Consider the following 21,896-nt stretch of genomic DNA (forward strand, 5'->3'; position numbering starts at 1 on the left):
ACAAGAAAGGTCACTAAAGATCATATTTAAGGATCTGTAAAGTATTTTGGGAGTATCTATCAACAGTTATTTACTGCCATTTTTTTGTTTTTTGTACCAAGAATTGAACTCAGGATCTTGGGCTTGCCAGGCAGGTATTTGTGCCACTGAGCTATATCCCGAGGCCTTACTGCCATTCTTTAGGGGCAAACTTGATAAGAATAATTGGAGAATATATACTTAACCGATTTTTATTATGCAGTAGCCATCATAAAAATCCAATTCAATGTTATAGCAGTATCAAGTACTTAAAGATGAACAGAGATGTTTAAAAAACTACTTTCTACCTCTTTAGGAATAGCTGTCCCTTCCTATTTTTACGTGGCTGGTGCTGATGAAACTTGGGGAAGCCAGTACTGAGGCCTGCTATCAAGAAGGGGATCCAAATCCCCTATTAGGGCTTTTGGCAGATCTGGCTTTGCTGAAATAGTCTTAATAAATGAAAGGGCCAAGCCCACCCTTGACAGCCATGTATAGTCTAATATTAAATGTTACTATTGTTTTTCTTTAGAACCTCCTAATTCACTGGATCTTAATGGCACTCATCCTCGGAGAATCAGGCTCACAGCCCCAAATATCAGTCTTTCTCTGGACCAAAGTGAAGGATCCATTCTCTCTGATGATAACCTGGACAGCCCAGATGGAATTGACATCAATGTAGATGAACTTGATACTCCTGATGAAGCAGATCCTTTTGAATATACCGGCCATGGTAAGTCACTAAGTTGACAAAGCCAAAGTTAAATAAATAAATAAAAGATTATCTAAGTGGCGTTAGGAACAAATCCATCATTTTTGTGCCAGTGGCTCCTGTGTGTGATTTCTGGAAGGTTTTGTCTGTGTCTTGGCCATAGGTGGCCAATGTTGACGGATTCTAGAGTGTGCCAGAGCAGGTATGGTTCATGAAGGTCACTTAGGACCATGGCTCTGTTGTAAAGCCCCTAGGCTGCTATCTGTTGTGTTGTAAGGAAACTGGAGCTGGGTTTGCAGAGAAAGAGAAATTAACCTGGAAGATAAAATTTGAGGAAGCGGAGTCAGGGCTTCCCAGTTTCTTAATACAAGCTTCTACTGTCTGGAATGTTCATTCCACTACAATGAACTTGCATGTCCAGCTTCTTCTCTGTGTGCAGACCTTGATCAGGTGCCACCCCCTTGGACAGGCCTTCCTTGCCTCTGCAGTCAAAGGTGCTTTTCACCTCCCTGCTTTCCTTAACCCATCCACACTTTAGCCCAGTGTTCATTTCCTTTTCTATGTGCCATTCACTGAAATTGTATTATTTACCTATTGTTTCCATGTTTATCATCTCTTTTCCCACCAAGTTAGAGTTTTTATTGTGTTTAAATTGTGTTTTTATTGTGTTTAAATCTGCGTCTCTATAAAGTAGGAAGGGAGAAAGGATGGAGTGGGTGGGGTGGAGGAAAGACAAAACAAAAAAAATTAAAAATTGCCAGACTAACGGAATTAGTCTGTCACTCCTGATATGAATATCAGTCTCACTTTAGTTCTTTTCCGTGCTCAGTGAAGTTTTGTTTGTTAAGATTTATATGCAAATATAAAACATTTACTTGTAAAAATACTGGTATTGTGTAGTTTCCATTTCATGTCTACCCAGGATGGCATCCTGAAGTTACATTTGCAAGTTAAAATGAGAGAGTGTTGGCCACAACTATTATTTCTTCTTAATTGTAAAACTTTTTCTAGTTTTAAACAGCAGTACCACAATTCAGTGGTGCCCTGACTTTTAGAGTCATGCTAATTCTAGGCATCCCACTCATGCAGGAACGTATTAAGATCTTCATTAAATTAACTAATTAATTCAACCAATGGTCATTGAGCCACCAGAACTAGAACTAAAGATCAGTACAAACTTAGACCCTATCTTCACAGACTTAAGGCTTTATTTCCTCAAGTTAAAAAAGTAGAAGCAGTAAACTACTTGTTCTAAAGGTTGCTATGTTTAAATAGAGGTTATTTTGCATTTTTATCATGAATTTCTATATAGTTTCCCCTTATTATCTGTGGCAGATTGGTTTCAAGACCCCAAATAGATATCAAAACTTAACCACTCAAAAAATCATTCTCAAACTGTAGTATTTGCCTATAACCTACTTCTGTCTTCTCAGATACTTTGTCATCTCTTGATTACTTATAATGCCTAATACAATCCAAATGCTATGTCAGTAGTTGTTGTATAGGGAATAATGATTGAGAGAGAAGTGATTGCATATTCTGTACACATGCAACTTTTTTCCCTGAATATTTTCTACCTTCACTTGGTTGACTCTGCAGATGTGGAACCAAAGGATGTGCAGGGCTGACTCTAGTTATCTGGGTATCTGATCTTGTAGGTTGACATACACAAACACAAAGGGAAGGAAGGTATTGAATTCATATTTGTTCCTGCCACCTGAGTATCTTCACCAGCTACTCCTTCCATGCTGGCTCGCCCAATGGCCCCAGCTCTTTTACTGCTAATATATTGACTTAAAATCCTGCAGAAGACAGCTGTGGCATGGCACTGCTGGTGCTCCCTCTCCTTCTCCTTCACCTCCATGTTGCCACAGAGAGCTTTGTCACACATCTAAGCCTTTTATTTTTATAAACAGTAAAACTGCTAAGCAAAGTGGTGGTGGCTGAGCAAGCTGATAATTAAAGCTGCCACTTGCTGACATAGTTGTTTTTATTTAGTTGATATTGTTATGTTGAAAGAGCCAGCAGTTTAATGTCCAGAACCCTCCTTCCAGGTCTTAAACTCAAAAGACACAATTTTAATATCAGCTGAATCTAAAATTCTCCTTAATTCTCTTAATTTTGTATCACTTTGTAAAAATATGCAGAGATAGACAGCTGACTGCATAAAAAGAATAGACTAGAAATACATTTTAGTTCTGAAGTGTAAAGTAAGTGCTTGAAAACACATGTGGTATTTACAGTATGTCAAAGAGATCAGAAAGGTGTCAGAAGTGAAGGATTTAGGATGTCAGATTTTCATTTTAAGAACAAGCTTAGTGTTTTTTAAAAATCCTTTATTATACCAACCCTAAAAACTTAATATCCAAAGGTCAAGGGGAAAAGATGAACTATTTCTATTTTCCAAACCAACCACAAAGTAATTTTTGCTCTAACTTAGATTTCAGCAAAAGTATTTCATATGGGAAGTGGAAAAATTACAAAAAAATTTTTGCCTACATATTTTTGATAAGAATGTTAGAGGAAACACTCATGCACTCTTGTACTTTTCCTTCCTAGGCTTCCTAGTGATATTTAATAACGTTACCTAAGATGTCTTTTCTAAAACTAAGCCCTAATGATAGTTTTCTGGGTTGATAAGGCACCCCAACATTATTTCCAAGTAATCAGGGCACCACTTCATTTAATGTCTTTATCTGTGATTTTCTATATTTGCAAAATACATAGGCCATTCACTTATAAGAATTAGTTCCTTGTTTTAAGTCTGCATTTAAACTAGGTGTTAAGTTTACTGTGCTTCATCCACAAGCAGCCTATGTCATAATAGTGTTGTCTGAAAGGATGATTTTTCCTTGTATTTTTGTATACTGAGATTGTACATTCAAATTAATTTCCCGTCTGCTGTTTACCATCAAGAGAATTTTAAAGACTTCTTAGTTCTACACGGAATGTATTAGCTTTTCCTGACACAATACCTGACACCCACAACTTTAAAAAGAGGTTTAATTGGGCTCATGGTTTTAGAAGAGTCGGTCCACGGTCAGTTGACCCCTGAAGGCAGAAACATCATGGTGGAAGGGTGTGGTGAAGCAAAGCTGCTCGGTTAGTGGCAGCTGGGATAACAAAGGAACAAGGCCAGAAAAGAAGGAGCTAGGGACCATGTGCTGTATAGTAGCCAAGGTCATGCCTCCATGACATACCCAGCCACCGTCAGAAGTGTGCTTAACTAATCTGCTAGGCCTTTCTTTCCTACCCTCTGCTTCCTCCTTCCCTTCCTTTCTTTCTCCCTCTCTTCCTTCCTCCCTCCCTCTCTTCCTTTCTTCTTTCCTTTCCTCCTTTCAGTACTCAGATTGAACCCAAGCCTTCACATCCTAAGCCCATTTTATATTTTTTTTTTCATTTTGAGATTGGATCCTAGTAAATTGCCTAGTCTGGGTCAAACTTGCAACCATCTGCCTCAGTCTCCAGAATATTGGGATTACAGGTGTGCATGACTATATATGGCTTAGGTAGATATTTCTTAATCAAGTTGACATGTGATTAATGATCACACTGGACATTTTTCTCCTCAAACATAATGTCTTTTAAGAATATTATTTTCATTATCATTATTTTTAAGAGAATAATATATAGAAACCTAGTCACCTTTCACAAATGGAGGTCCCTACTAGAAGCCACAGCTAACTTCCTCTCTAGTTAGTCCAAGTGAACGTCAAGAATGGATTTCCCATTGTGGTTTGGGTAGCACAGAACTTTCAAGAGCTTATATGCTAAATCATCTCAAAAAGGAAAAAGGGAGAATTCATTTGACCTCTCCCCTGTGAGGGTTTAATTGTACTCCACAGTCCAGGGAGAAAGCTGATATTTGAGAAAATAAAACAAGCATTTCTTAAGTAAAGAGGGGATGAGACTAAAAATTAAATTTGGAGCGCCTAGGGACAGAGAGTTAAACAAGACCTGAATATTTTTGCAAGCTCAGCATGAAGAGAGCATGGGAGGAGATGGTAATTTATAGTGACAGCAGAAGAATTATTAAGATCAAGAGAGCATTTCTTACTGAAGGGAGTCAGTAAAGCTGTCTTTACTTCTGACTAGCTTGTATTGTTCACTTCTAGAAGTGAACTTAAGAGAACTTAATATATCCCTAGCTCTTAAATAATTCTTTTTCCCACTTTCACATCAATCAAAAGAGAAAGGGATGAGAGACCCCCAGCAACTTGCCAGTTCCCACACAATAAAATACTAGGCGCAACACCTTATAAAAGCACTCAGCCCTGAACTTTTTATACCAAAATGACTAGTAATGCTGTTTGTAAGAAAATGTGTGTGTTTCTGTGTCTGTATGGATGGATGTGTGTATATACACATGCATGTAAGATAGAGGTCCTTTCCTATTATAATTTTAGAAGAGAAAAAATTTAGTAATATCAAATTTTAAAATTTCTGTTGGGCAAAAATATATGTAGGAATATCTAGATTTAAAAGCTAAGCACAAAGCAGAAAAATAATTACAACACATAGCTAAATTCTATATAAAGAATTTCAACAGATCAATAAGGATCATGTGTGTAAAAAATTTATTAGCTGCCTCCATATTAGTAAGAGAAATATAAGTAGCCAGTAAACATTTAAATTCTTCCTTATTAGAGAAATTCAAATTGAAACAACAGTGAGATTATTTCCATCTTCAGTTATCAAAGGATAAAAGCTTCTTTAGCCTGGGGTTTTGTAACAAGAGGAGAAAACAGGTGCTCTCACTTATATTTCAGTGTGACGTATTCAAGGACAAAACTCTCCACCCTGGCCACAGATCCAGCTTTCTCCTGCTAAAAGGTAGCCGTGTAGTAATATGTGCACAAATGAAGTAAGATGCCTGTATCAAGATATTTGCTAGAGCAAATGCTTTATAAGAAGCAGTAACAGCATAGAATAAAATAAATTTCCATCATCATGAAATTGACTCTTTTAAGGTCTGCCCAGCTTTGCCCTTTCCACAGTGTCATATGTTGGAGTCATACAGGAAGTAGACTTTTCAGATGGCTTCTTATACTTAGGCTTTTAAGTTTCCTCTGTGTCTCTTCATGTCTTGCATTTAACGATATTCTGTTGTATGGATGTACCACCATTTATTTTTCCTTCAGCTGCTGAAGGAGATCTTGGTTGCTTTACAGTTTTGCCAGTTACAAATAAAGCTTCTTTTTTTTTTTTTGGTACTGGAAATCGAACTCAGGACCTTGCAATTGCCAACCAGGTGCTATGCCACTGAGCTATATTCCTGGCACATAAAGCTTCTATAAATATTCATGCATAAGTTTTTATGTGGCTACACATGTTCAAGTCATTTGAGTCGTCATCAAGAAGTATGATTGTGGGGATGCACGAAGAATGTGCTTAACTTTGTAAGGAGCTGCCAGACTCTCTTTCATAGTCGTTGTGTCTTTCTGCATTCCCATCAGTAATGAATGAGAATTCCCATTGCTCCATTTGATGTTGGTAATATCAATACTTATTACCAATATAATTATCAATATTTGATGTTATCAATACCTTGGAATTTGCCTATTCTAATAGATACGTAGTGGAATCCCATTATTTGCAAGTTTAATTTCCAGTCCTGCAGTGACATGTGATATCGAATGTCTTCTTATGTTCTTACTTGCTATCTATATATCTTCTTTGCTGAGGTGTCTATTCATGTCTTTTCTGTGTTTTTTTTATTACAGTTGTCCATTTTCTGCTTTGTACTTTTGGATAATAGTCTTTTATCAGATGTGTGTTCTATAAATATTTTCTCCCAGTGTGTGGCTTGGTTTTTTATTCTCTTGACTTTGTCTTTCACAGAGCACAAATTTTTAATTTTACTAAATTCTACCTAATCACTTACTGGTTTCAAGGGCTGGGGGTATAGCTCAGCAGCATAAGGCTTGCCTGGCAAGCCTGAGGTCATGAGTTCGATTCCCGATACCCAAAAAAAAACAAAAGAAAAAATTATTGGTTTCATGGATCATACCTTAGTGTTAGGTCTAAAAAATCACTCCATACCCAAGGTTAACTAAGTTTCCTCTTATGTTCCAGGAGTTTTATAGTTTGATTGATTTTTTTGCACATAAATGTCCAGTTCTAATAACATTTGTTGAGGAGACTATCTTTGCTCTATAGCACTGCCTTGGCTTCTTTGTCAAAGATCAGTTGATTGTATCTGTGTGATCTCCATTTTATTTTCATAACCAGAGTAAAAACTGTGATATATAGAAAAGGTTTTAATGAAGCAACTTCAATAAAACCATGTGAAAATAAAACAAAACAACCCCACTTAAGGCCAGGCCTGGTGGTGCACATCTGTAATCCCAACACATGGAAGGCCGAAGCAGAAGGATCACTGTGACTTCAAGGCCAGCCTGGGCTACAAAGTGAGTTCAAGGCCAGTTGAAACTACATAATAAGACCCCCTCTCAAAAAAAAAAAACAACAAAAAAGCCCCCCACTTTCACCCTCCTTAAACAGCACCCCCAACAAGATCCCCAGAGTCAAAGTAAGCAGACCTGAGAGTACTGAAGCCAATGCAGAGGCTTTGAATGGGGAGCTCTTTGCAGACAAGGGTATGTGTGTGCAGTGGCATCAGAAGACAAACCCACATCAGAGCTCAGAGTTCTGAGGCAATAGAGACAGGTGGACAGTAGCATCCCAGAAAGGGAGCTTCGATTCGCATCCGAGGTTCCTAACCCAAGCAGAAAGGAAGGAGCAGGAAGGGATTCCAGACAGATAAGTGGATTTGCCCATGTAAGTAGTGCTTGGTTGGAAGCTGAAAGTTGCTGCTTTGAGTTTTTTTTTTTTTTTTTTTTTTTCTCCGGTACCGGGAACCGAACTCACGACCTTGCGCTTGCCAGGCAGGCGCTTTTGCTGCCGAGCTAAATCCCCAGCCCCCAAAAGTTGCTGCTTTGTGTCCTTAATAAGCTGCCAAGTTGGGAGTACAGTAGAAGCTGAAGTGGATGAACCACATGGGTTCTTTCGTTTTGAATATATAAGAGTAAGTTTCTTGCCAAAAAATACTCAGTGGGTTTTGTGTTGTTGTTATTGTTGCCTTATGGCCCCACAGATTTAGGAGTCTTGCAAATTTGGGGCCTTGGACTATTTCTGATCTCTAAACTTGTTTTGTTTCTCCCTTACTTCAGCACATTTTGAAGCAGAATGCATAGGAAATAGCATCAAATGTATGTCCAGATGTTCCCCCAAGAGGTCAGGGGATTCAACCCTGTTGTAAGAGTCTTGGAAGAGGGTCTTGACCTAAGTTGTCTTGTCATCAAGATACTAAGCTTTGAGTACTTTGAGTAATCAGGTGCTTTCAACCACTGAGTAAGCAGGACATGTGGCTCAAGGAAACCAACCTTGCCTGGGACTGATAAGTAAATAACCTGCGTGATTAAGAATGGGTTGGTACCAGTTCATCTTGTACTGGGCCACTATGGACACAAGACAGCTCTAGACTTAGCTCTCTGACCCGCGGAATGGCCTTAGCAGGGAATTTGGTTACTCAGTCAGTCAGGACAGAAGACAACTGAAGGGACTCCGTGTGGTCGGGGTGGGGTTACACTCTATAAAGCCTGTACACAGTGGGAGTTTCATCCCAGTGGCTCTACCAGGAAGGAGCTTCTGACCAGACCATTTTGTGCCCTCTGTTGTGAAGCCTGTGTTCCTTCAGCCCTGCTTTCTTTCATTTCCAGAAGATTCTGTGGTCAACAAAGACTCTGGCCAAGAGTCAGAGTCTATTCCAGAATACACGGCTGAAGAAGAGCGTGAAGACAACCGGCTGTGGAGGACAGTGGTGATTGGAGAACAAGAGCAACGGATAGACATGAAGGTCATCGAGCCCTACCGTAGAGTCATCTCTCATGGAGGTAGTCAAGCTCCGAGAGTCCAGGAAATGGGAGGGGGCATAGTTTTAAATTGGAAAACAGAGGTGAGGTTCTCCGGGGTATAACATCCCCCAGCAGTCTATGTTCAGGAGACTGAGTGCTAAGGATATTACCACTATTCAATAAAAATCTGAAAGCCTACTAGGCAAAAGCAACTTCCCAGTATTAAAAAAAAAAGGAGAGCTTTTCACAGTTCATATCTGATACCTGTTAAGATTTTTGTGCAAATTTCTCTAACACCATAGCTGTCCAGTATGATGCAGTCTGTTTAGAATTTCCATGGGGTGTGGGGTTAAATGAACAGTTTAGAAGACACAACACCCTGGCCTCTAGGGAAGCCACTGCACCTGAGGGGCTTCGAGTCACAAAATGTCTTCTGAGCCCTCCTCAGAAGCTTTAGGAAGCATTTTTAGACTCAGCCTAGTAACTTTTTCCCTGCCCGAAGTTTGCATTTCTATAAACTGCTTTATATCCATGCCTCACAACAGCTGATCCCAAGCAAAGCTTCCCCTGCCTGCTGAGGGACCAGGAAAAGGGAAAGCGTATTTTGTATTTCCAGGGCTTTCTTGGGCTCTCCAGGAGCATGTGTGGCCTTCACTAATTTGGAACTCACAAAAAGTCGGGCAAGCTCTAGCAACACATTTAACGTTGTTGACTTCAGAAAATATCAATGGCTTTTTTCTTCTCCTGCATGTGCTCCTTTCCTGCTGTCCTCCAGTGCCACTCTTACCTCCCAGCTGTCCCAGAAAAAGTGCAAGCTGACAAGGCAATTACTGCTCCCACGTTCTCTCTTCCAGAACGAGGACAGGGAAATAAGAGTCTTCACACTGCATTAAATCCACAACATTTGCTTTCTAAGGAGCACAAAGGCATTTTGTTTCCATCAAACATCCCTCCACCAGTAGATCCTTCACTTTCTACCCCTTGCATTGCTCGCCCGATAAGTGCCAGGACCAGCCAGACAGCCCAAACATGACTGTGAAGGAAGACGCCAGCGGAACCCTTGGTCTCGCACTCCACCACCTGAAATAGCAGCATGGCCCCGCGTAGCTGCTCTCATGTGGGGCCGTTCCCTCATTCCCTCAGAAAGAAACTTCCCACAGCCCTGCAGAACGAAGGACAGACAGCTGACCCATGAGTCATGCTTTTGTTCTTAGTATGAAAACCACACCTGGAATACTCCCCAAACCTTCCTGGGGGTTACTACTTTGCATAAGGTACTTTTGGTTTGTTTGCTTTGTGGAAATCAAAATGAAGGCTAACTATGAAAGTAGTGTAGTCTTAGTCTAAACAGTACAGAACAACATAAATCAAAGTCAGTGATAGTCTTTATACTCATTTTTATGTCTCAGTCTTCAGAGTTGTCATGTTATAAGGAAGGCAGGTGCATAGTTTCGCTGCTATGGTAAGGGCAAGTCATCTCAGTACTTCTCGTACTTGTTTTTCAACTGCAGTGAAACCAGGTGGGGTGGGTGGACGGGTTAATCCCATTGCCCTGGTATGCAGTTCGTCAGTCCACTGAGGGGCAGGAAAACCACTGCGTCTGCCTGTGCTGGTCTCTGTAGAAATCTGCCTGAAAACTCCATGCTAACCTGGTTTGCTGAGCTCTCTATCCCTGCCACCTCCTTTCCACGGCATTTGCTCCCCATCGTGTGTTGCGAGCTTGGTTTTTTTGTCTGTGTGACTGTCCGGTTTGTTTTGAAGCGGCCTCCTCCCTGCTCCCTGGCTCCCCCTCGGCCTTCTCCGGGCAGTGGGCTGCATGAATGCGCCTCGGGCTGCACCCGCCTGGCACATTAGTGAGATGCCACCTTTCCCTACATGCTGAACAGTTTTTGTGCCGTTTAGGTGAAGATCATGCAGATGTTACTTCTGAACTGGCCAAAGCTTTGTCTTCCATATTGGAAATATACACCACTCTATTAGACCTCATAATGATAAAGTGTCCTAGTTATCACCCATTGATTTGGTCAGCGTGGCTTCTGATGAGCATTGAAAGAGCAAACCCCACGAAGATATTTTCCCAGTCAGGCCAGAGGGGAAGCTCCAGCTAAACAGTACTCTGTGCAGTCAACTGCAAGGTGGGAGTGACCAAAAGAGTTGCCGAAAGTGGCTTCAGAGCCAGGCACTGCAAACTGCTCCCAACGGCGCCAGTTAGTAAACAAATAATACTAAGGCTTCCGTTTGGTATCACCTGTTGCCAGAGGCCCTGTCCACACTGTAGAGGAATGAATTCAAGGTCTGTCTTTGTCGCTTGCAAGTCTCTGCACTAGCACTTCACTTACCTTCTCAGTGACTTCATCAGCCAAATGGGGGTGCTCAGTTGCCCTGGTGTTTGTATCTCACAGTCCTAAAAGCAATATCCCTGCCCTCTGCTTAACTGAAAAAGCAAAAAGTGTTGCAGTGGTTTGCTCAGCCAGTGGCATGGGGTCATATGGAGGCCAGAACTGGCTTCTTTGAACTTAAAACATTTAAATAACCAAGGATAATCATGCTGAAGAAGGTTAACAAGGAGTTTCTTCTTTCGTTTTTCTTTCTCTTTCTCTCTCTCACTCTCTCCCTCTTTCTCTCTCTCTTTTTTTCTTTCTTTCTTCTTGTTTTATTTCACTCTAGGAGATTCAGGTAACCTTCTCCACAGTGTTGCTGGACAAATGCTCCTGGAAAGAATGAGCAGAAGAGCTGCTGGCTGGTGTGTGTGTGTGTATATGTTTTGGTTGCCATGTGACATCTTTCCTCCTCTCTCCATCCCATTTGGCCGCAAACTTGTGTCTCATCCCTTTCATGCCTCTCTGTGCCACTGCAGGTAAGGTTTACCATCACCGCTCCGAGGGTCCCAGGAGGCTCCACAGCAGGCTTGCACACGTGTCCAGCAGAGGACCTTATGTTCCCCACACGTTTACTGACAGTCTGACCAAAGACACGGTGTAAAAGCCAAGCTCTATATGAATTACACTGCTGCCAGCAGACAGCTCTACCTGGATTAACTGTGTATCTTAGGACAGAAATTGGAGGGTTAGCTTGCCCAAGAAAGCATCAGGGTGGGATTGGGGGCAAAAAGCATACTGTCCTGCTCATTCTCCATGTTGCATTTTGCCAGCAGTCTTTATCTGAAGTATCTCTGAAGACTGTAAACTTCAACTCTTGGTTTAGAGGGAACACTTTCATGTGGAAATTGTTTGTTTTTCTGTTTCCTGTCTTAAATCATCTCCTCTCCTAGTTTCTTATTTTTTCTTTGTCTCTTCTCCCTTCTTACAGAAAATACCTCGCTACCCAAAAGTACAGAGCCATTTTTCAGCTGTGAATTGCAGCCATTTTGATCTAAAGAGATATTCCATAGGGTTTTTTTGTTTTTGTTTTTGTTCTTTTAGTGGTGGTTGTTTTATGAGACAGGGTCTTGCTATACAGTTCAAGCTGGCCTTGAGCTCACTTGGTAGCCCAGGCTGATCTCGAACTCTCAATGATTCTCCTGCCTGAGCATCCTGAGTGCTGGGATTACAGGCGTGCGCCACCACACCTGGCAATATTCCTCGGTTTAGGTGGTTGAGATAAGTCACCCCCTCTGTGTTCCTTTTGCTAAATGAATGCCAGTGAGTAGGATGCTGCAGCATTCTAAGCACCCAGAGCATGGGTGAATTGCCTGGAAGATGACTTCTGAAGTACTGTCCAGGAACCTCTTTTCCCTTTTACAGAAGGCTCTTAGGAATTCTCTGGAAATAGAAAAAGGAATCAAAGTACTGAGCAGTCATAAACTTGAAATAATTCTGACACCCTGGAACCAGGCAACTTACATGTAGAAAGATGTATTCTTCCTTGTTTTCAAGTGAGACACATTATGCCTGTTGTATATTTGCATGACTTCTTAGCTTTACACTGTGCTGAGTCTGAATATATTCCAGTATATTCCCTCCCACCCTTTTCTTCATATATCCATCCTAAAAAGAAGATGATAAATACCTACATATTGGAAAATATAGAATTCATCAAAAAATCTAGAAAGAAGCTAGGATAATTCCCTCACACAAACAGGTGTTGGGTTGGGTATATATTTACATAAGTATCATTTTTGAAGATAAGTGGTATGAACACAGTACACAATACCCTCAAATTAGTAATACATCCCACAACTGGATATATTTTTAGTTACTTCACTCTTCCCCCAGCTGGTTTGTGGTAGAGTTATACTCTCTGTTCTTGTAGAGAACATCTTATTAAACTGCTTTTCAAGAGTTGATCCCATCCAAATCTATACCCAGCCCATGTTTTACTGCCATGTAATCACAAGAGAGATATTTAAAGTTCAGAAAAAAAAGAAGCAGTCCAGTTCTGGGAGGACTGGATCAGACATAAGCACATGTGCTGTCCTCCTACTCAAAGCATTGAGGGAATCTCTACTTAATGACTCTGAAGGACAGAATTATGTGACACAAACTAAATATTTAAATGGGGGTATTTAAAAAAAACAATAGGGGCTGGTGGTATTGCTCAGTGGTAAAGCATGTGCTTAGCATGGGTGAGGCCCTGGGCTAAATCACCAGCACCCTCCCCAAAAATGGTAAGATAGAGCATTGTTTCCCTTCTGAAATGCCAAAGGCACATTTCATTCCTGCCACATACCTTTGACAAACACCTGTGACTTTCATACCTTTGACAAATACCTGCTATGACTTTGAAAGATGAGCCTAAGGGAATAGAAAGCTTGTTTACAAGATTGGGCAGTGCCAAAATTATGTTAATGTTTTATAATTGCTTCACGTAATAGTTTCTCATCTGTTCTCAAAAGATGAAAAAAAAAATTCCTGAGATATAACTGCATATTCCTTCACCCTTTGAGTTTTAATATGTACACTTATTTATTTGCATTGCTCAGATCTTACTTTCTCAGCATTACCTATAAGCACTACCTCTAACCCAGCCACATCATTTTTATAATACTTATTTATTTATTTTTATGTCTAAACAGGTAAGTTTTATGTTCTCTTTTTTATTTTAAAGAGAATAAAAATAATGATACAGAATTTCAATAGGAAATTAACAATGATTATTGTATTGCATATTGTTATCTTCAAAGTAGTTGCTCAGATTACTGGATACAGGCATGCAAAATTGATCAAACAATATAAGCACTAACTGTTCCTTTCAATGAAACTAATAGAAATTAGTAGTAAAATTATCTTAGCTATCTTGTGTGTGTGTGCATATATATATCTTTTTCCTTTTCCTTCTTTTTTCCTTTCCCCCATCCCAGTTATTCTTTCCTTTTTAGCCATTTCTTTCCTTTTCACAATATCTATTGTACATTTTGGATCTTACTTATTCTTTCAATTTCTTACACTAGGGAGACAATATGATGTTTACACATGTGAGTCTGATTTATTTCACTTATGAGTATGGTCTCTAGTTGCATCCGTACTATGAAATAATTCTCAAATTTTTCCCAAAGCACATATTTTCACACAATTCAAAGAGAATTTAGGGAGCTGGGGATATAGCTCAGCCGCACAAGCACTTGCCTGGCAAGCACAAGGTCCTGAGTTCAATTCCTGGTACAAAAAAAAAAAAATCAATCCAATACAAAGAGAATTTAACCAGGCATATCTTGAATGTTTCTCATTAAGAGTCAAAGCTCTGAATTCTGTGCACAGTTATTATTGGCCTGGCCAGAATTTTCCATGGATCCATGTATGGTCTGTAGAATCCAGAGATCCCAAGGACACTGCCAGAGAGTGAACAGGCCTCAGAATCAAAAGAAAGCTGTATCGAATCACATCTTTCTTTTCACTAGTATCTTTTCACTAGTATTGGATCACTGAACTGTGTAGCTCTGAATTATATTGCAGTTTAGTGACTAAATTTACCCTTCAAATTAACAGTGATCTAAAACCAAAAGGAACTAAAGAGGACTACACAATCTTTCAAGCTCTTAGAATGAACTGTTATATGAATTAGCTTTAAAGATAATTTGATGTTGTATACATTAGAAACTCATAAGTCAAAACATGTTGCCTAGGATTGGGGATGGGGCTTAGAAGTGGAATGCTTGCCTGGTATGCACAAGGCCTTAGGTTCAATCCCTAGCACCACAAAAACAAAATGAAATAAAAATTTGTCACCTTCTTTGATAAGTTGAATATTTATTTATACATGCCATTCATAACTATGGATAGATAGCATATAAAATCATTCATAATATCTGTATATTCTGTATACACAAATATACTCTCATTACATGTTTAAGACACAATATAATATGTCAAGCATATTATAGTGAATATTCTTATATTCAAGAGAATTATATGTGCATATATTTATAGAAGTATAGCTTGTATTTATTACATTATTTATCTGTGGCATACACACACACACAAACACACACACACACACACACACACACACACACACACACGCACCCCACACCGACACTTCCAATTTATTCCTCAGATTCAGTACTACCTTGTTAAGAACTTCCACTCTTTTACAAATGTCTTTTTGTTTGTCCCCAGGATACTATGGGGACGGTCTAAATGCCATCATTGTGTTTGCCGCTTGTTTTCTGCCAGACAGCAGTCGGGCGGATTACCACTATGTCATGGAAAATCTTTTCCTGTGAGTGCTCCTTCTGAAGAAGTGCTTTCAATTGATGTCTGTTGGTGTGCAGTGGCAGAGAAAGGGTCTCAATTAAGGGAAGTGGATGATGTAGACTGTTCGAAGCCTTTGCTTAAAGAATCAGTAAGATTTCTGTCAAGGAACAGTGTTCAAAAGGCTAAAACCTCCAACAGAACTCTTATCAGTAGAACACATGAAAAACAAAGTAAGCAGAATCTGCCTTGCATGAAAGAATTTTGTAACGTTTCCTTTGGGCAAAGTATTATTTTTATTCCCCTAGTAATATGTTTTTAGTCTACTGTCAATAATTTGATTTTGCTTCTATCTGCCCTTCTTTAGTGTGAGTTGCCCTTGATGTTTGGTAACATTGTTAACATTTTTGAAAGTCAGGTTTTTTAACTCACCTACTTTCCTAGGGTACCTTCATTAAAAGAAAAAAAAAGATAACCATACAAATAAATGAGCAGTCCACAGTCTCAGATAAATTAGGTAACTTATGCTCACAAGGTGAAGAGGTAATATGTACAACTACCCTGAAACGTCACGCCCTCTGTAATGTCAGTGTTACCTAACTGTGGTGTAAATGGGACGGAACAGTCCGCGTGGGAACTCAAAGTGCCTCTTCCTTCCTGTGGTCAGCTACGTCATAAGCACGTTAGAGCTGATGGTGGCTGAAGACTACATGGTTGTCTACTTGAACGGTGCAACCCCTAGACGGAAGATGCCGGGGCTGGGCTGGATGAAGAAGTGCTACCAGATGATTGACAGGCGGTATGTGGGTCCCGCCTGTGCACCCTAGGTCAACACCATCGGTTCTGTTTTAGTCACCAAAAATGTGATCCCATTTCGGAACCCTGAGCTAGGCATATTTGAAGAAACAAATTACAGAAATATTGATCAAAGTGTTACTCGATGCCCCTCCAGATTTGGTAGAATGTAACCTCAAAGCTGGCAGACCAAGTGCATGTTAAATTGTGCATGTGCGGTTGCCACGGAGAGGTTCAAGTTAAATGGATAAGCCAAACAACCACGGTTCCTCAGTGGTACTGGGTGAGTTAGTCGTTCACCAGCACTAGGACAGTGGTGATTTGCACAGCCATTGTGCTCATATTTCAAGGTAGCCACCACCAATGCAGTGCCCCTGTTTGCCACTTCCTCAAGACACTTTATTTTTGTTGTTGTTTTGACTTTTTTGTTTTTTGTTTTTTGAGACAGGGTCTCACTATGTAGTGTAGGCTGGCCTTGAACTTGCTCATGTAGCCCAGGCTGACCTCAAACTCATGGCAGTCCTCCTGCCTCAGCCTCCAGAGTGCCTCCATACAGGCTTATGCCACCATGCCCAACAAGACACTTTACTTTTGTCCATACTGGTTTTAATTAAGACAGAACACTTTATTGCCATAGGAAAAGCAGTATAGTAAAAATTTATGATATCTAGTATGTATTGCATCATCTTAGATGGGGCCCGTTGCATAACTTGAGGGTACCCTATTATAGTTAACTAAAATCTGTCTTATGATTCAAACATTAATAAAGTAACGTGGCTAATGTTCAAAAATGTGCTTAAAAATCAGGAATTGTTAAAATGGTAAATTTTCTTTTACAGAAAAAGAAACTAAGGCATAATAATATAAATTGCCTGCACTGCTATGAAGTGTTTTTTCCAAAATAGTGAAGATAATGTTAAAAAAAGAAAGGCATTATTGAACAAAAATATGCCATCATAGTTATAAATTTGTGCACTCCAAGAATACCACTATTCTATTTTACATTTACTAAGAAAATGAGATTTGAATCGTACAAGTTTCAAAATATATATCAAATTATATCTCTCATTTTAAAAAATTAATAAAGGCCTTTCTAATGCCTTTCCATAAGAGTAGTAATTTTCCTAGAACTCCTAAAATTATTCTTACATGAATTTATTTTCTGTTTTAATTCCCACTGAAAATGGGTTAAGAGTAATTTATTATTTTTTCTTTGTTCAAAATAGGTTGCGCAAGAATTTGAAATCATTCATAATTGTTCATCCATCGTGGTTCATCAGAACGATCCTTGCTGTGACACGACCTTTTATAAGGTATAGTTGCTAGTATAGTAAAAGTAAAAATATTACTAGTACTTTTTTAAAAGTATGTAAATTGTCCTATAAAAGGAATGCATAAACTAAGAGTATCTAGGAAAATTTATATTGCCTCTGTCTTTCCTGAAAAGATACTTTGGACTATCCATCAAGCATTAAAAGTGAAACTTCAGAGTGAAAATTATGAGTGGTGATTATTTCATAAGGAATAAATCTCCTGATCACTATAAAACATGATCACTGTGTTCCTTTCATAGAAAATGAAATAGTAGGGTTTCCGTACCACATTAGGACAGGCTTTAGACAATACTTTATAAATGATATATTATTTTGTAGAGAATAAGAGAGTAGTAACATGAGAATGTTTAATAAAGACTAGCCAAGGATAGAAACAGGAGCCGTATCTTATGTTCATTATTGTATTTCTTCTGAACAAATATACGGGTCACCAAAATTGGATAGAGTCCAGGTAGCCATCTTGAGAATTGTATTTTGATCAAACATAAAGATTCTTGATTTCACGGTCGTACCTGTTTTTTTCATCACTTTTTTTGAGCCAAGTATTATGTGATCTTATATTTGGGGGATGCAAAGAATCATAAGATGTGGCTTATCATAGGACTTGAGACAATTATATGAAAGGCCTAGGATTTATTTTCTAGAATGCATTAAAAATAATGCTTTGCCTTCCAACAACATAGATTAAATACTATGAAATTTTCCTGCTCAAAGTTATTGATAAATTTCTAAGGAAAGTTCTCATACCTTCTAGAGAACAAAAATAAATATTAAAATCTATTATATTTTAGTTATGTAGATTTTAATATACCTTTCAGATTCTATCTTTTTTGATCAGTATTCACTTATTTTCATTTTATTTTTTGTGATGCTAGGATTTAATCCAGGGCCTTCACACTGAGCTGCACCCTCAGCCTTTTTAAAATTTTAATCTGTGTTGTTTAACAAGGGACCCACGCTCTGGTCCCGTGTTGGCCACAGACACTACGTAAATGAGTAAGGGCTGTACTCTGATCAAACTTGACTTATGGACACTGAAATTTAATACTAAATTTCCTGCAGTCTTCACCTGTTGGTTTTTTCTTCTTGGCATTACTAGGTATTGAACCCAGAGCCCTTGCACTGAGCTACATCCCCAGATTTTTTTAAATTTTGAGATGAGATTTCACTAAATCATTAAGTTTTCCCAGCTGGGCTTAAATTTGTGATATTGCTGCCTCAGCTTCCCAAAGTGCTGAGATAATCACCAAATATTCTTGATCAATTATTTTCAATTATTTAAAAACTGTAGAAGCGATTCTTAGCCCACAGCTATGTGAAAACAGTGGCAGGGAGCCAGTTTTGGCCTGTGGGCTATAGTTTGCCAGCATGAGTCCACAGGAACGGAGTCAGGAGATGATGGACCGCATGCTCTGCTCATTCTAAAAAATAAGCATTAGAAGCACTGGACTGTTGCGTTCTGTGGTGCCGTCGAGTCAGCACCTCATTAAAGACTGCTTTTGATTTAGTTTGTACCAACGTTACCACTTTTGATCTGAAAAGGGCCCCTAAGATGAGCTTATCATAGGTCTTTTCATGGTTAAAGAGTAGCATCTATGATGGGCATATGGCAGAGTCATTTTTTCAAGCGAGTCACTGGTCTATAGTAAGAGCTCAGACCCTGGAGACTGAGAAACTGCACGGCTCAGCTGCTGCCCCTCCCCAAGGAGCTCCAGAGCCAGCAGGGACAGCAGACGGTAAACAACCACCAGATGGGGCACAGTTGAACCACTGCAGGGGGTGATAGCTCAAGGTGAGGGTGAGTTGAGGGTAATGTGTGTGAAGTAAAGGCCTCGTCTGTCGGGAGAGGCTTTCCGAAGAGGAGAGGCTTTCCAAAGAGGTTAGTGTGCAAGGTGCACTGTGAAAGACAAGTAGAGTTGGCTCGCTGAAATGAGGGCAAAGAGCAGTTCAGGTAGAGGAAACAAGCTGCAGAAGGAGCGAATGTAAACACAGGAAGAAAGCAGGGGCTCAGAGAACTGTCAGTGCTAGGGAGGGAACCGCTGCAGCTGGAGGATTCCCCTCTGTGGTGTCCTCAGGCCTGCGCCTCAGCCCTGCACTCAGTGCGCTATCAAAACCTGCACTGAGCTCAAAGCCTCGAAGTGAGGAAGATGCAGAACATAGCGTGTCGCATGTCGCCGGTCGGGTGTGTTGGCCCACGACCTACCGAGGGGCCTAGAAGTGACTTTATGGACAGGAAGATTTACCACAAATCACAGTTGGTAGCTCAGTCAGAGCCACAGGTAAAACATTAGAGAAGTACAGAAAAAAACCTTCTTTCTAGAATGCACAGCAGTTGAAGGATCACAAGGCAGGCAAGCTGGCAGGCAGCTCAACACAGTCTCAGTAGACTAGGGAGGCATATTTGTTTTTGAAACCATTTAAGAATATTATACCCTTGAACAAATTCCTTTTCAATTGGAATAATCTATTTTTTAAAATTTATAATTATCCAAATAATAGGAAAAATCATTCAAGAACTTTATTTTTTTGTTTGTTTGTTTTTCTTTTTTTTGAGACAGGATCTCACTGCAGTTCAGGCTGGCCTTGAACTCACTTTGTAGCTCAGGCTGGCCTCGAACTCACAGCAATCTTCCTGCCTCTGCCTCCCAAGTCCTGGTATTACAGGTGTGCACCACCACGCCTGGCCAAGAACTTTATATTCTTGATCAAATTTCTTTTCAGTTGAAATTATACATTTGAAAAATGTGCAATTACTCAAATAACAAGAAAATACATTCTTCAGAAATGTATCTCATCATTGTAGGTAGGACCAAATTCTTAACGATTACCAGTTCCCCAGATGCAAATTCTTTCACCAGTTTCATTACTGTTCTGTCAACTTGTTTCCTGTGCATTTATATCCATATAGAATTACCCTATGTAGATGAAAACTGTAATCCAAATTCAATTATTGGGACATACCCTTAAAGGTTGGCCCATCTGGAATGAACATTAAAACTAAAACTTTGGGGGGGAAGTAAAATTATTTTTAAATAAACTAAAAAATGAGGAGAAAATTGAGTTCACATATATTTTTAAATATTGTCAACCTAGATAGATTCTGGAAGAACTCATAGTATAATTTTTGTTAAAAATAAATAAATAAGCAAAAAAACAAAGAAACCATAACCCAGTGACTACTTAGAGTGGCAGATGTTCAGGAGTGTCAGACTGCCTGGTTTATCTAGGTTCTATCAACTACTAACAGTGAGACCGTTGGCCTCACTTTCCTTATCCTTAAAAAAGAGGGAAATAATAGTACCTGTTTCACTAAGCCATAATATGAAATATATGAGTTAATATATATAAACCACTTAAAATCATCCAAACTACATCATTTCATGTATACCATAGTCTCTGCATCCACAGATTCCACCAGCCACAGATGGAAAGTATCAAACAGACAAAACAAAAAAAATGTGCTTTCAAATATGCACAGGCTTTTGAACTTTCTCCTTGTCATTATTTCCTAAACAATACAGTATATTACAAATATTCATATAACATTTATATTGGATTAGGTATTAGAAGCAATCTAGAGATAATTTGAAGTGTATCAGAATATGTGCATGGGTTCTATACAAATACTGCACATTTCATGTAAGAGACTTGAATGTGCCTGGATTTGGGCACTGTTAGGCGTTCCTAGAACAACTCCATATGATAAGTAGGGATAACTGCATGTGGAACCTGAAGGAGTTGAACTGAGAAGTGGAGACATTAGTAGTTACTGGAGCCAGGGTGAGTGAAATTTCAGAGGATACAAGATTTCATTTAGAGGAGTAAGTTCAAGAGAGCTGCTGTATGTGAAGTAATACAAAAGTTACCTACTTCAACTTAGTCTTTCTATGATATATACATATTTCAAAACGTTGCCTTGTACACAATAAATATACCCAATTTTTATTTGTCAACTTAAAACGAAAACAAGAACAACAAAAAAATAGTGTCTGGCACATAGTGACTGCTGAAATCACTTTCACCTTCCTTCTTAGAGAGAGTGCTGGTATAAGGGGTTAAGTATATCAAGATGTATAGACTGGGCACAGCTCGGTGAGCAGAGTCCATGCTTAACAGTATGAGGTCCTGGGTTTAAGCCCAGCACCCAAAATAACAAAACAGAAATGATTTTCATGTGTCCCTAGTATAAGAAATTTAAAGAGTAAATAAAATCCATATGGTACAATAGATATTGTGAAAGGGAAAGAAACTGCTAGGAAAGGAGAAAAGAATGAAAGAAAGGAAAAAAATGTTAATATATATACATACATATATATACACACACACAAGATAGCTAAGATAATTGTACTACTAATTTCTACTGGTTTATTGTAAGGAAGAGTTAATGCTTAATTTTTTTGACCAATTTTACATGCTTATATCTGGTAAGCTGAACTACTTTGAAGATAACAATATGCAATATAACAACCATTATTGATTTCCTATCATCTTGTTTTGAAACTCTTTATCATTTTTAATGTTTTTTTCTTATTTTTTATTCTCTTTAAAGTAA

The 21,896-nt window shown here is 39.1% G+C and overlaps 1 protein-coding gene across 1 annotated transcript in view; it reads left to right on the forward strand.

Annotated features, from left to right (window-relative positions):
* Prune2 (prune homolog 2 (Drosophila)) overlaps nucleotides 1-21,896 on the forward strand; it is a 257,295-nt gene that overhangs the window by 222,226 nt on the left and 13,173 nt on the right. The window contains exons 12-17 of the mRNA XM_013506527.1: nucleotides 551-751; nucleotides 8,452-8,625; nucleotides 11,254-11,262; nucleotides 15,141-15,243; nucleotides 15,883-16,014; nucleotides 17,237-17,323. Coding sequence (XP_013361981.1) covers nucleotides 551-751; nucleotides 8,452-8,625; nucleotides 11,254-11,262; nucleotides 15,141-15,243; nucleotides 15,883-16,014; nucleotides 17,237-17,323 — 706 coding nt within the window. The remainder of the gene's footprint in view (nucleotides 1-550; nucleotides 752-8,451; nucleotides 8,626-11,253; nucleotides 11,263-15,140; nucleotides 15,244-15,882; nucleotides 16,015-17,236; nucleotides 17,324-21,896) is intronic.

This window comes from Chinchilla lanigera, unplaced genomic scaffold (assembly GCF_000276665.1).
Source record: "Chinchilla lanigera isolate Chin_1 unplaced genomic scaffold, ChiLan1.0 scaffold00111, whole genome shotgun sequence".
Taxonomy (NCBI): domain Eukaryota; kingdom Metazoa; phylum Chordata; class Mammalia; order Rodentia; family Chinchillidae; genus Chinchilla; species Chinchilla lanigera.